Source organism: Rattus rattus, chromosome 1 (assembly GCF_011064425.1).
Source record: "Rattus rattus isolate New Zealand chromosome 1, Rrattus_CSIRO_v1, whole genome shotgun sequence".
NCBI lineage: Eukaryota > Metazoa > Chordata > Mammalia > Rodentia > Muridae > Rattus > Rattus rattus.
This window is the reverse complement of record NC_046154.1, coordinates 87,217,642-87,232,998: the sequence shown is the minus strand read 5'-3', so window position 1 is coordinate 87,232,998 and position 15,357 is coordinate 87,217,642. Positions and strand designations below refer to the sequence as shown.

Below are 15,357 nucleotides of genomic sequence, written 5' to 3'. Positions count from 1 at the left end.
TAAGCTGAACACCCAGACATCCTGAGACTGCAGGACAGACTGCCACTTCTGCACGCCTCTGGCCACATCCATGGTCCAAGGGGAAACTGCACAGTGCCTCTGCACACAGTAATATGGGAACAGACAGCCACCAGTACCTGCAGTTCTGGTCTGCATCCAGGACTGAGCTGAACCAGCCAAGCAGCTCCCTGTACCCAAATCCCATGGGGGAGAGAGCTGGACCCTCAGAAGTGTGGACACTCCTGAGAAGTCAGAGGAGACCAACCTCTACCCACATTCCAGACCCAAGAGGGAATTGCCTAGAGCCAAAAGTGACCCCTAGGTTCAAGGACCTAGGAGCAATCAGGGGCAGGACCTTTCTGATTCCTGATGGTGCCTAGAGCTAAAAGACAGTCACCAGGAATGCCTACACACCTGAAATCAAAACACCTGTTCTCAGAAAAAGCTGAAAGAAAACAGGAAAGCCATTCTACAAGAGTGCTGACACAGAGGCCTACAGGAGGGTAAAGACATTCTCAGAAGCAGCAAGACAACAAACACCAGAGACAACCCAATGGCTAGAGGCAAGCACAGGAATCTAAGCAACAGAAACCAGGACTACTTGGCATAATCCAAGACCACTTCTCCCACCAAAGAAAATACTGGATATCCAAACACATTGGAAAAGCAAGATTTAGATTTAAAATCACGTTTAATGATAATGATGGAGGACTTTAAGAAGGACATAAAGAACTCCCTTAAGGAAATGCAGGAAAACACAAGTAAACAAGTAGAAGCCCTTAAAGAGGAAACACAAAAATCCCTGAAAGAATTATAGGAAAACACATCCAAATAGGTGAAGGAATTGAACAAAACCATTCAGGATTTAAAAATTGAAATAGAAACAAACAAACAAAAAAAACACAAAGGGAGACAACTCTGGATATAGAAAACCTAAGGAAGAGAAAAGGAGTTGAAGAAACAAACATCACCAACAGAATACAAGAGATCGAAGAAAGAATCTCAGGGGCAGAAGATACCATAGAAAACATCAAAGAGAATGTAAAATGCAAAGGATCCTAGCCCAAAACATCCAGGAAATCCAGGACACAATGAGAACATCAAACCTAAGGATAATGGGTATAGAAGAAAGTGAAGGCTCTCAACTTAAAGGGCCAGTAAATATATTCAACAAAATTATAGAAGAAAACTTCGCTAACCTAAAGAAAGAGATGCCTATAAACATGCAAGAAACATACAGAACTCCAAATAGATTGGACAAGAAGAGAAATTCCTCCTGTCACATTGTAGTTAAAAATCCAATGCACAAAACAAAGAAAGAATATTAAAAGCAGTAAGGGAAAAAGGTCAAATGACACATAAAGGCTGACCTATAAGAATTACACCAGACTTCTCGCCAGAGACTATGAAAGCCAGAAGATCCTGGACTGATGTCATATGGACTACTAAGAGAACACAAATGCCAGCCCAAGCTACTGTATCCAGCAAAACTCTCAAGTAACCTAGATGACTAAACCAAGATATTCCATGACAAAACCAAATTTACACAATATCTTTCTACAAATCCAGCCCTAAAAAGGATAATAGATAGAAAACTTGAACACAAAGAGAGAAACTACAACATACAAAAATCAAGAATTTAATTTCCTTGTAATGAAACCAAAAGAGAGACACACAAACATAATCCCACCTCTAACGATGAAAATAACAGGAAGCGACAATCACTATTCCTTAATATCTCTCAACACCAATGGACACAATTCCCCAATAAAAAGACATAGACTAACAGACTGCATATGTAAAGAGGACCCAGCATTTTGCTGCATACAGGAAATACACCTGAGATTTAAAGGCAGACACTACCTCAGGGTAAATGGCTGGAAAAAATCTTTCCACACAAATTGCCCAAAGAAATAAGCTGGAGATGCTATTCTAATATCAAATAAAACTGACTTTCAACTAAAAGTCATTAAAAAGATCAGAAAGGACACTTCATTTTCATCAAAGGAAAAATCCACAAAGATGAACTTTCAATCTTAAATATCTATGCCCCAAAATCAAGGGCATCTACATTTATAAAAGAAACCTCACTAAAGCTCAAGGCACACATTACACCTCACACAATAATAGTAGGAAATTTCAGCACCCCACTCTCATGAATAGACAGATCATGGAAACAGAAATTAAACAGAGACATAGAGAAACTAACAGAAGTTATGAATCAAATGAACCTAACAGATATTTATAGAACATTCCATCCTAAAACAAAAGGAATGTATACATTCTTCTCTGCACCTCATGGTACCTTCTCCAAAATTGACCATATAATCTGGAACAAAACAGGCCTCAACAGATACAGGAAGATAGAAATAATCCCATGAATCCTGTCAGATCACCACAGCCTAAGACTGGTATTCAATAACAATAATGACAGAAAGCCCACATATACATGGAAGTTGAACAACAATCTACTCAATGACAACTTGGTCAGGAGAAATAAAGAAAGAAATCAATGACTTCTTAGAATTTAATGAAAATTAAGATACAACATACCCAAACATGTGGTACACAATGAAAGCTGTGCTGAAGAGGAAAACTCATAGCTCTGAGTACCTCCAAAAATAAACAGGAGAAAGCATATGTCAGCAGCTTGACATCACACTTAAAAGCTCTAGAACAAAAAGAAATATGTAAACCCAAAATGAGTAGAAGGCAGGAAATAATCAAACTCAGGGCTGAAATCAACCGAGTAGAAATGAAAAGGACCATACAAAGAATAAAACAGCCAGGAGCTGGTTCTATGAGAAAATCAACAAGATAGATAAACATTTAGCCAGACTAACGGGAGGTCACAGAGAGTGTATCCAAATTAACAAAATCAGAAGTGAAAAGGGAGACATAATATCAGATTCTGAGAAAATAAAAAAAAAATCAGATCCTACTACAAAAGCTTATATTCAACAAAACTGAAAAATCTGGAGGAAATGGTCAATTTTCTAGACAGATTCCAGGTACCAAAGTTAAATCAGGAACAAATAAACCATCTAAACAACCCCATAACTCCTAAAGAAATAGAAGCAGTTTTTAAAAGTCTCCCAAAAAAAAGAGCCCAGGATTAAATGGGTTTAGTGTAGAATTCTAGCAGACCTCCATAGAAGAGCTCATACCAATACTGTCTAAACTATTCCACTAAATAGAGCAGTACCAAATTCCTTCTATGAAGCCACAATTACTCTTATACCTAAACCACACAAAGACCCAACAAAGAAAAGGATCTTCAGACCAATTTCCCTTATGAATATTGACAAAAAATACTCAATAAAATTCTTCTAAACTGAATCCAAGAACACATCAAAATGATCATCGATCATGATCAAGTAGGCTTCATCCCAGGGATGTGTCCCAGGAGTTTTGAACTTCCTAAAAGAAATATGGCTTGGGAAGTAATGATTGATTAGCTTTAGCAACTTCCTTCCACTTATGCTTCCCACTCTCAAGCCCACTTACCATTTATGACATGACGCTGAACACAATAAATCATGCAGAAGACTATCAGCATGCATCCTGTTGTAGTCAGAATCATTATCCAAACAGTTTTCCATGAAAAGAGTTTACCTAAAACAGTGAAGATGATATGATAAGTATATATAAATGACCCAAAAAAATCAATGCAAGAAATCTTACAGCTGATAAGCAACCTCAGCAAAGTAGCTGGATAAAAATTAATTCAAACAAATCAGTGGCTTCTCTCTGCTATAAGGACAAATGGGTTGAGAATGAAATTAGGGAAATGATGCACTTTATAGTAGTCACAAATAATACAAAATATGTAGGAGTGATGCTAACCAAGCAAGTAAAAATCTGTATGACAAGAACTTCAAGTCTCCGGAGAAAAAAATCAAATATGTCAGAAGATGGAAAGATCTCTCATGCTCATGGATGGGCAGGATTAATATAGTAAAACTGGCCATTGTGCAGAAAGCAATCTACAGTTTCAATGCAATCCCCATCAAAATTCCAACTCAATTCTTCAGAGATAGAGCAAATTTCAAATTTATCTGGAATAACAAAAAAATCCAGGATGTCAAAAACCATTCTCAAAAATAAAAGAACATCTTGGGGAAAAACAATCACTGACCTCAAGCTATATTACAGAGAAATAGTGAAAAGACTATGGTACTGGTACAGAGACAAACAGGTAGATCAGTGGAATAGAATTGAATATTGGGAAATAAACCCACACACCTATGGTCACTTGATCTTTGACAAAGGAGCCAAAACCATCCAGTTGGAAAAAGACAGCATTTTCAACAAATGCTGGTTCAACTTCAGTCAGCATGTAAAAGAATGCAAATTGACCCATTCTAATCTCCTTGTACAAAGCTCATGTCTAAGTGGATCAAGGGCCTCCACATAAAACCAGATAAACTGAAACTAATAGAAAAGAAAGTTGAGATGAGGCTTGAACACATTGGCAAAGGAGAAAATTTCCTGAACAGAACATCAATGGCTTATGCTCTAAGATCAAGATTTGACAATTGGGACTTCTTAAAATTGAAAAGCTATGTAAGGAGAAGAACACTGTCAATAGAACAAAATGGAAACCAACAGATTTGGAAAAGGTCATTATCAATCCTACATCTGATAGAGGGCTAATATCCAAAATATAGAAAGACTTCAAGAACTCCATAGAACCAAATAATCCTATTGAAAATGGGGTGTAGAGCTAAACAAATATTTCTAAACTGAGTAGCATCAAACGGCTGAGAATCACTTAAAAAGTGCTCAACATCCTTGGTCATAAGGAAAACGCAAATCGAAACAACCCTGAGATTCCACCTCACACCAGTCAGAATGTCAAAGATCAAAAACCCAGGTGACAGCAGATGCTGGCAAAGATGTGCTGAAAGGCAAAGACATTGCTGGTGGGATTGCTAGCTTGTGCAACCACTCTAGAAATCAGTCTGGCAGTTCCTCAGAAAATTGGATATAGTACTACCTAAGGACCCAACTCCTGGGCATATACACAAAAGATGCTCCAACATATAACGAGGATATGAGCTTCTCTATAGCAGCCTTATTTATATTAGCCAAAAGCTGGGAGGAATCCAGGGGTCTCTCAACAGAGGAATGGATACAGAAAAATGTGGTATGTTTAAACTATGGAGTACAACACAGCTATAATTGATGATTTCGTGAAATTAGCAGGCAAATGGAGGGAACTTGAAAATACCATCCCGAATGAGGTAACCCAGTAACAAAAGAACACACAGGGTATATACTCAATGCTAAGTGGATATTAGCCTAAACGAGGCTCAGAATTTCCAAGATACATCTCACAGACTCAATAATAAAGAAGATCACACCAAAGTAGGATTGCTACAGTCCTACTCATTAAAGGGAAGCAAATAATCTATGGGAAGGAGTGGGAGTGAATTATCTGGGAAGGAGAGAGGACAGGGACAGGAAAAGGGGGACCAGTTCAGATATGAGAGGAGGTGGGGGGGCAGTAAAGAGGGTCAGAATAATCTCACCCTTTCTAATTTTTGTTTGCTTGCTTGTTTGTTCGTTTCCTTTTTAATTCTGGCTGGCTGATTTAATTCAATTGTTGTGCTCAAAACTTCTCTACAAGCTGATTGTTTCAAACTGTCTTCTCTCAGTTTCCTACTGAACTGATCTGATTCAAAAAACTGCCTCTGAATTACATGATCTGAACTTCAGTGACAGCAAATACTGGATGATACTGAATGGAACTGCAGGAAATCAATAGAACTTACTCTCTTCCTATGTGCTGCTTTTTAAGTCACCTCTTTTCAATGTCTCTTCTCATGAGAGTTGGGACTCATTCTCTCAAATCTTTCTCTGATAGATTACTTTGTTTCCTCCTGAATTAGCAAACCTGGCTACTTCTTTCTACAAACTAATTTTACCTCCATTGTTTGGGATTGTGCTTAGGGAGCATCTATATTTTAGAAAGAAGGATTAAAACTGTGTCGTTTTAGTCAGATCATGCATATCTAGAAGGTCTTTGGATGTGAACTCTTGCCAGAGCAGCCATATTCCTGGATTAAAATCCCTCTACAATATGTGACTAAACATGAATCATTGCTATCACCAGTGTCTGGGAACCTAACTCATACATCTGTCTTAATACTCCAGTAACACCAAGAATCTGTAAGTGTTGTAAAGTTAGACTTAGCATTATTTCTCAGTATATGTGAATATGATAAAAATGGAAGTCAAGTATGACTTTAATGGTTTGGTTATGAGAAACTGACAATATGAAATTTTACCGTAAAGCATAAGCATTAAGCTAGCTTGGAGTTAACCAAAAGTTATTGATATACTTATTTTATGATAATTATTAGACTTTTGGATTGACTTTTGAGTTTTTGGATGAGAGAGAAGAGAGGAGTTATAACTCAAGCAAACCTTAGAATTCTGGTGATCTTTAAACCCATGAGTTAAAAAGAAATCAATTAGAAGAGAATAAGATCTCAAAAGTTTAGCCTTGTAAATTTTAAAGACAGAGTTCCAGTTAATTTTCCTGACTTGACACAAACACGAGTTATCTTAGGAAAAAGAAAACTGAACTGAGGAATTGCCTTCATCACATTGGCCTGTGGCCAAGTATGGAGAGCATATTTTGATTGATGATTATTTTGGTAGTGGCCAGGTCACTGGGGGTATGTGGTACCACCACTTGGGCAGGTGATCCTGAGTTCTTTCAGAAAGCAAGCTGAAAAATCCACAGAGAGAAAGCCAGTGTTCCTCTGAGGTCTCTTTTAGTTTCTGCCTCCAAGTTTCTACTTTGAGCTCTTGTTCTGGTTTCCTTTGGTGGTGAACAATGATGTAGTAGTATATTCCAAATAGACTCTTCTCCTAACCCAACTTGTTTATGATCGTAATGTTTTATTACAATGACAGAAATATGAACTACAATAGTCAAGGATATAGAGTGGGAAAATAATTACACCAAAAAAGTCAGAGACAACAAACCAAGTGAGGAGTGAGGTCTTGAGAAAGAACCAAGTCAAAGAAGAAGCTAATAATAAGTATATGTGACAATGATTGTTACAGAAGAACTAACACAAGATTTACCTGATAGGACAATGCTTATGTTTTCTTCTTGGTGAGTTAGACGGTTTTGAAGATAGCAAGTGACATTCCTGTAAGAGCTGGCTTCAATAAGAAGGGTCATTGTCATGTTGAACAATTTGTTTTCATCCTGTGAATGGGATTTCGATGCAGCTGGAATGACCTTTCCCTTGCTGTCTCTCCATTCCATATGAGGCTGTGGGAACCAACCTCCTGAATGACACTCCAACACCACACCTTTGATATTAGGGGGATGCATGAGAATCTGGATGTCTGAACTTGTGGCTGGTTAAAAACCAAAGAGGATAGTGATATTATTAGGTGTAAGTGGAAGAGAAAGCAACAGAATCATAAAAGCCCTTCTAAGTTTTAATCATAGTTTCAAAGGCAAATTAATAGTCAAAAACGTATGAGACCCTGGTTGCCATAAGAAAGTCACAAAAATATCATGAACCAGGTGGAAATTTTATAATACCATTAGCAATATGTCTGATTTTATCACTTTTACTAGCTACTTTTCAGCCACAGTAAGTAGATTATAAATATGAATTTTATTGTCAACATTACTGAGAAACATTAGCTTAATAGATACTTTGTTTATTTCAATAATATATATTTTCAAAAATATGTATCATGTAAAAAGTTAATGTATTAATAGTATAAAAGTACATATTAATTTAGAGAAAATAATCATTTAGAGAAATCATTCAAGATCATAATAAAACTTGAGTAATATATACGCAAAGAAATAAAATAAGAGATTTCAAATATAGTATCAAAATGTATCTATTAAAATGTCCTTGGAATAACAAAAACATTTTATATCTGTGCCACCATAGTTGTTGTTTGGCTTGGTTTTAGACTACAGAGTTGAGTGTCACCTGACATCTAAAGAAGATTAGTCATCTGGGTCTAGAGTCCTATACATATATACACACATTTATGGATCTTTTTAGTTCCTTTTTAACTCTCCAGTTTCTCTCCACATGTTTTTATTTTGAATAATTCAAGTGAGTAAAGTAGCACAAAGGCCATAAAGTTCTCTATATTTCCCACTGAGTATTATATCTGTATATAGTTATGATTGTATTTAAAATCCTTTGACAAAGACTTAGGAACATTAATTTGACACTAAGTAGTCAGTGAAATGATTTGGAGATAAATGGAAATAAGTATTACTAAAAAGGAATGTTTTTCTTTCTTTAAAACCTTTTTATACAATGTATTTAATCACTCCCCACTTTACATCCTCTATCCTATCATCTTGACCTCCCTACACACCCAATTTTATAGTAAAAAGCACATTTTAAAGATATAGTACTTTATAAAAATTACTAAATGATTGTTAGAATTATTTAAAAAGATAATAAAAATCTTAAATGTATCTGATGATATGTTAGAAATCTAACATCACATGTTGACATAACAAGAAAATATTTATTAATATAGCCAATTTCCTCACTGTAGTAATTTTATCTTTTATCTTTCACAGCATCTAATTCAGAAACTAAATTTGCAGAATTCAGCTTGCTATTTGAAATTTTCAATAAAAGTTAAACAACTAAGAATCTTCCAGTGGAAGAGGAAGCCCTTGGTCCTGACAATGTTGGACCTCCAGTGCAGGGGAATGTCGGGTGTTGTGGTAAGGGGGATGGATGGGGAGGAACACCTGTATGCGGGAGGAGGAGAGGATAGGTGGCTTATGGGCAGGAAACCAGAAAAGGAAAAAAATATTTGAAATGTAAATAAAGAAATATATCTAATAAAACAAAAGAATCTTCCAACCAGTCAACCCTAGATAGACTTTGGACGCACAGCAATCTGAGAAGGACACATGCTTACCTGTGACCTTGACCTCTGTGATATGCTCTTCATAAAACTCCCCAACTTTGAAAACACAATGGTATGACCCATCATCATCAGCAGTCACTTTAAAGATCCTGAGGGTCACTTTCCCCTCTCCAATGGCATCTTTCAGGAGTTCAGTCCGCTCCACATACTTGGAGATAGTTTCCCCATGCAGGTCTTTACCATTCCTGTACAGGTGCACAGGCTCTGTATAGCGATTCCGAAACCAACGAATCTCCATATGTTGTGCTTGTTGTGGTGGAGACAACTGACAACTCAAGTCAACATTTCCACCCAATGAGGCCAGGACTGGCCTCTGTAAGCCAGTCACTGTGAATTGTTCTGTGAAGAATTACAATAATCAAAGGACAAGAGTGTAAATTAGTAAACATGTTCACACCATTTGTTAAAAATAATTCTGTTTATCCCATTTCTTTCTTCTCTCACAAATTTCTACATGTACTTCACTTAGATCACTTTACTCATTCTGAAAACATTTCAGTAATTGATACAGAAACATAAAGTGTTACTAGAAATGGTGAAGGAAATTTTTAAGGAACTATTGGTGATTCTAAGGCTCTTCAAAACAGGCCAGATTCAAAATAAATCAAGGCAATGAGCAAGACAGAGTCAGGAAAATGTCACAATGTCATGTAGTGGGGGTTTTGATGAACAGATGCTTTAGGGACAGTAGATAATCAACAGCCATGGATCTTGTGATACATACAGTGTTTGTAGATGAGAGTGTGGCAGGCACTGCTGTCCCTTTGTGTTAAATCTCCACTGCTTATGTGATATAGATGAGTGGGGTGATCTTGTGTGCTCTATAACAGGCCTGGGTTTTATGATTTATTCTCAATATAACCATGCACCCAGATGGTCATGATCTGACGTGTAGCTATTTTCTTTACATGTATGATTAATTAGCAGACACAGAAGATTTGCTAACTGGACATGGAATGGATAGATGTGAAAATTAGCAAAGAGTTAGATCTAACCATGTGGTGGGACATGGAGCCCAGACTATTTTGTTGGAGTAGCTGAGAATCTGCCTAGCTAAAGGTCAATGCTATAATAAATATTAATAAATATTATAAATCTTATGTCATTATTTAACTGATTGAAAGTCCAGTAAGTACTGCTATATTTGGTGTACATTTGTGGGGCAGAAATCCAAATTTAGAACAGTAGATTTAAGATTAGGCCAAAAGATCAGGACATGGGAGCCAGATGACATTTCTTAGGAACCATAACTCACTCTGTGAGCAGCTAATACCAGAACTGCCGAGTGGCTTTAGAGCCTCTGGGTAGCTGATCCAGCACAGCAGCACATGCTTTGGGACATGTGGTGGTGGCACAGTGCAATGTGCAATAAGATTCAGCCTAAGATATGCCAGCTGCTATGCAGGCCAGCATCCTCCCACAGTGGGTGAGTGACAGAAACCATGGAGTGGCTTCAGTTCAGTTAACTACACAAGTCACTTGTAGCTGTAGGTGAGTGGGGCTTTAGAAGACCTGAACAGCAGGAAGGCCCTTGGTTCTCATAGCACACAGAAGTACAGCCCCAGGTGCCAGACAGAAGATGTGGCTCTGTAGTACATAGGACGCTGAAACCTTGAATTTCAGAAAACAAACAAGCTGAGCTGCTAACGGATGCTTATTGGCAACTCCCCAGAAAAAGAGTTTAGAGAAACTAAGATAAAGAGAGAAATATTAATTTTGAAAATAATAAGGTGAAGTCTCTGAAGGAAGGAGAGATGAGGAGATTAAAAAGAAAATATTTTAAAATGCAGAACACAATGGAAGAGGGAATTTGGACCTTATTTAACTTTGTTTAAACTATTAACATGGAATTAGTGACAATATGTTTGGTAAGGATTGCAATGTTCTATGTCCTCTAAGAAAAATCAAAATAAAGCAGATTAAAATAAGGGGAAGTGTCCCCAAGCTTGATCCACAATTTGGTTATAGAGGTGTGTCTGAGTCAGTTGTTCAGTCAGGCCTCTCAAAGGACAGCCACGCTAAACTCCTGTCTGCAACACAACAGAATACAATTAAGAATATCAGGGATTGGGGCTTTTCAACAGAATGGTCTCAGTTTGGGTTAGTTATTGGTTGGCTGTTCCCTCAGTCTCTGCTCAATCCCCAGTACTTTAATTTTTATAGACAGGATAAGTTTTGGGTCAAAGTTTTGTGGGTGGTTTGGTGTCCCTATTTCTCCACTAGCGTTCCTACCAGACCAAAGGAGGCAGCCTCCCCAGGCTCCATATCTCCAGTGCTATGAGTCACAGCTAAGGGTACTCCCATTGATTCTTGGACACCTCCACTATTCCACATCTCTCTTTCTTCTTGGAGATGCCCTCTATCTTCACCAGATTTCCATTCATTCTTACAGTCATTCAGCTCCTCTGCAAAACTGACCATGAATAGGAGGAAGGATTAAAGCCCCTGAGCAGATTAAAACTCCACAGGAAGATCAATTATTGGGGCTCTCAGAAACTGAACCACCAACCACAGAACATATATGGCTGGACCTAGACCTCCCTGCACATATGTAACAGATGTGAAACTTAGTCTTTGTGATGATTTGTATATGCTTGTGCAGGAATTAGCACTATTTAGGGTTTTGGCCTTGTTGAAATAGGTGTGTCACTGTGGACATGGGCTTTAAAATTCTTGTCCTAGCTACCTGGAAGGCAGCCTTCTCCTAGTGGCTTTCAGATGAATATGTACAACCCTCACTAATATAAAAGACAAATGTAATAAATGTTGAAAATTAAACCTTAAAACTAAGGAAAATTCCATTTTATTTTAACTCCCTTATAAAAAACCCTGGAAACCCACTTGTAAGGAAATCAAATAGGAGCCTTCAAACTCCCAAATCTGACATCTATTCCCAGTCCTCCAGAATCACCTTCATCACTGTAACAGACCACTTGTTAGACCCCCACTTTCATCCCTAGCCCTATGCTTAGCAGGTCATGCAAATCTTGTCCTATAGCCTACCTGTGCCACCCCATCCTTTTGTTTCAACTTCCAATTTCCACAGGCACCCACTGAAAAGAGACTGGAGATGACAGGAAATCAAATAGTCCATGTCTGGTCTCCCTTTTCTCTTCAAATTACAATGTCCGAGCCTTACTAAAATCTCTGCAGCAAAACACTTGTTACAGAAAAAGAGTCTATGCAGACCTTAGCATCATGTCCTCATTTGATACCTCATTTGATAATTTCAGCTTTTCCCCTTCACCTCATTTACACTCCTAAGTTTCAGATTCCAATACTTAGAAACATTAAGAGCCCCAGTGACCATAAGTGGAAAAATCTCAGAAAACATTCCAAACATCCAACTCACAATATGACACTCTCCTAAAAACCAGAGACAGCAGGAAGCAAGGAATGGGACACAGATACATTCCACAAAGACAAACCACATATCAGAAGCTACACTTACAATTATGCTACTCCACTGTCTACATATCAGCATAAAAACATAATCAATAAGACTCAAGACCATGTTTCCACTAGAGCCCAGTGACCCTAGTATACAGGATGCTAGAATTGGAATATAACTGAGACACAAGACAAAAAAAAGTGAAAATAGCTTTAATGAATACATTCAAGTTCTTTAGAGAAAAATGAAAAAAAAATATTAATGAAATCTATGAAGACTCAAACAGTGAAAATAAATAAAGAAAATAGGTCAAGCCATAAGATGTGGAAACACATAAACTGAGGGGAAATGGAAGTGAAAAGTTCAGGAGCTCAAGCATGAGCCTTAGAGGTAAGACTTGCCAGCATAATATAAGAGATAGAAGACAATTTTAGGCATTGAAGAGAAGATATGAGAGGGAAACTTCGGTCAAAGAAAATGGGAAATTCTACAAGAAAACTCTTGTAGCTGATAAACAACTTTAGCAAAATGGCTAGATATAGAATTAACTCAAATCAGTAGCCTTCATCTACTCAAAGCATAAATAGGCTGAGAAAGAAATTAGGGAAACAACACCCTTCACAATAGTGACAAATGATATAAAATACCTTAGGGGACTCTAACCAAGCAAGTGAAGGATCTCTATGCCGATAACTTCAAGTCTCTGAAGAAAGAAATGGAAGAAGATCCAAGAAGATGGAAAGATTTCATATGCTCATGGATTGGCAGGATTAATATAGTAAAAATGGCCTTCTTGCTGAAATCAATTTACAGATTCAAAGCAATCCTCATCAAAATCCCAAGACACTTCTTATGAAAATGAAAATGTTCTGCACATCAAAGGACATTATCACTTAAAGAAATATTTTTAGCTTTACATATTTGCAGAGGGTTAACATCTAAAATACATAAAAATTAAAAAGTCTAGAAATAAGAAAACAAGAGCCAAATTAAAAATAACCCATAGATCTGAGTATTCTTAAATGAAATACTTGAAGAAATGCTTGACATATGTCACCACAAGTGAAATGCAAATAAAGTTATGTTTATAGTTCATCTTAGACCTATCAATTAAAATTGCCAATAAGAGAAATGATAAATTATGCTGAAGAGAATTCAAAAAGGCACAAATATTCATTGATAATTTGAGTGCAAACTTGACTAGCCACTAAAGAAAGAGGTGTGGTAGTTTCTTAGGAAACTCAGAATAGGTCTTTCTCAAGATCTAGCTATACTAGTATTGAGCATACACTCAGAGGACACTTTATTATAATAATGAGATACTTGTACATCATGTTAATTGATCTTCTATTTATAATATTCAGAAATTGGAAACAGCCTAGATGTCTTTCAATGGATGAATGAATAAAGAAATTGTTATACAGAATATGATGGAATATTATTACCCAGTCATAAAACAGTATGAAATCATGAAATTCACGGGTAAATGGTTGAAGTGTGGGAAAAAAGCATCTGAGCGATGTATTCCAGCCCCAGAAAGACAAGTATGATATGTATTAACAACTTTGTAGATGCTAGCTTTTAAGTCTTCAATAAGAAAACTATAATCCATATAACTACAAAGATTAGGTATAGAATATTGGTGACCATGATAGACCTCTCTAAAAAGGGGAAATAATACATGTAGCTATGGATGTACAATTAATGTAAGGGGAGAACCAAAATTGGAAGGGGAGTGAAGAGAGCCAAGAGGAGAAATAGAGGGAGGGACAGCCTGTTGCTATGAAACCTAATATAGTAGAGGATTGCTAAAATTACACACACACACACACACACACACACACACACACACACACACACACACCATATATATTTCAGAACATTTTCATTTTCATAAGGTACAAGGTTAAATTTGGTATTTGTTTTTCTTTGTACCTATGCTAATGGTATTATGTTCATATATGTAGCTTTTAGAACCAATAATGACTCTAACCAGAGTGGAACACAAGTAAATGTGAGATGTCTATCATCGGACAATCATTTATTGCTAAAATAATCTACACTTTTTACATAGCTTACTTTCTAAGCCCTTTCTTTCAAATATCTCTAAGAATCTATATGAATTTGTGCTTCGTACAAAATGTTACTACAACGTCAAATTCCCCCTCACCTATCCTGTTTCATCTTCCCTTTTTTTCCCCTACTATATTTTAACTCAGACAGTGTAATAGATATCTGCAGTCTATACAATTCCACAATTTAAAAATGTTATATATGTCCTGTGCATTTAGTATGAATATTGGTTCCTGAAGGCAAACATTTGATCTCTTTCATTGTACTCTCTTCATGGAAGCTGGAACAAATCCAAGGAAAAAGTACTTGCTTATTAGACATTATTATTTGTTTCTCTAAGCTGGGTACTCTTATGACAGTCTTCACTTCATTGCTACATCCAAACGTTAGGAACAATGGTTTAAGTAGTCTCTTATTTGTTTTATACTTTCACTTTCCTGGGGTAGTTTACATTGCTAGGACTTAACAGCAGTTACAAGATTCATACCTGAACTCAGTGCTTCCTTACGAAGGAAGCACAAGATAACACAGTGTGTAGCAAGTACGCCTGTAGCTCCCATTATACCTGTGATGAGACACAAGTTAATGATCAGTGAAAACACAAGTAAAAGATACAGAAATCAAATTACTCCCTTCTTTTCTACTGGCATCCAAGTAGAGTTACTATTAGGTCACAATTTCAGACAATGAATAACTGCACAGCAACATCATTTATCGAATGATATATATCATCCTTAAATTTGTATTTACGAAATAAGGTTGTCCTAGTTTTAGGAATGTTCCATGTAATGACTAGATTCTCCAGATATTTATTCCTCGTTAAAAGATCTCATCTTCCCAGACATGATGTTTTCTGGCTTGCCAACTTTCTTAAGTCTCCTCTCTCTACAAGGTTGTTGAACTGTCAAAAAGATCCAAGTCTCAAAGACCCTGTTGTGTAAATG

General features: G+C 36.8%; 1 protein-coding gene across 1 annotated transcript in view; it reads right to left on the bottom strand.

Annotated features, from left to right (window-relative positions):
* Positions 1-14,973, bottom strand: part of LOC116896936 (selection and upkeep of intraepithelial T-cells protein 2-like) — a 34,122-nt gene extending 19,149 nt beyond the window's left edge. Inside the window, exons 1-4 of the mRNA XM_032898535.1 lie at positions 14,901-14,973; positions 8,941-9,288; positions 7,102-7,383; positions 3,508-3,615 (exon numbers count right to left, since the gene is read on the bottom strand). Of these exons, the coding sequence (XP_032754426.1) occupies positions 3,508-3,615; positions 7,102-7,383; positions 8,941-9,288; positions 14,901-14,973 (811 nt within the window). The remainder of the gene's footprint in view (positions 1-3,507; positions 3,616-7,101; positions 7,384-8,940; positions 9,289-14,900) is intronic.
* Positions 14,974-15,357: the final 384 nt, after the last annotated feature.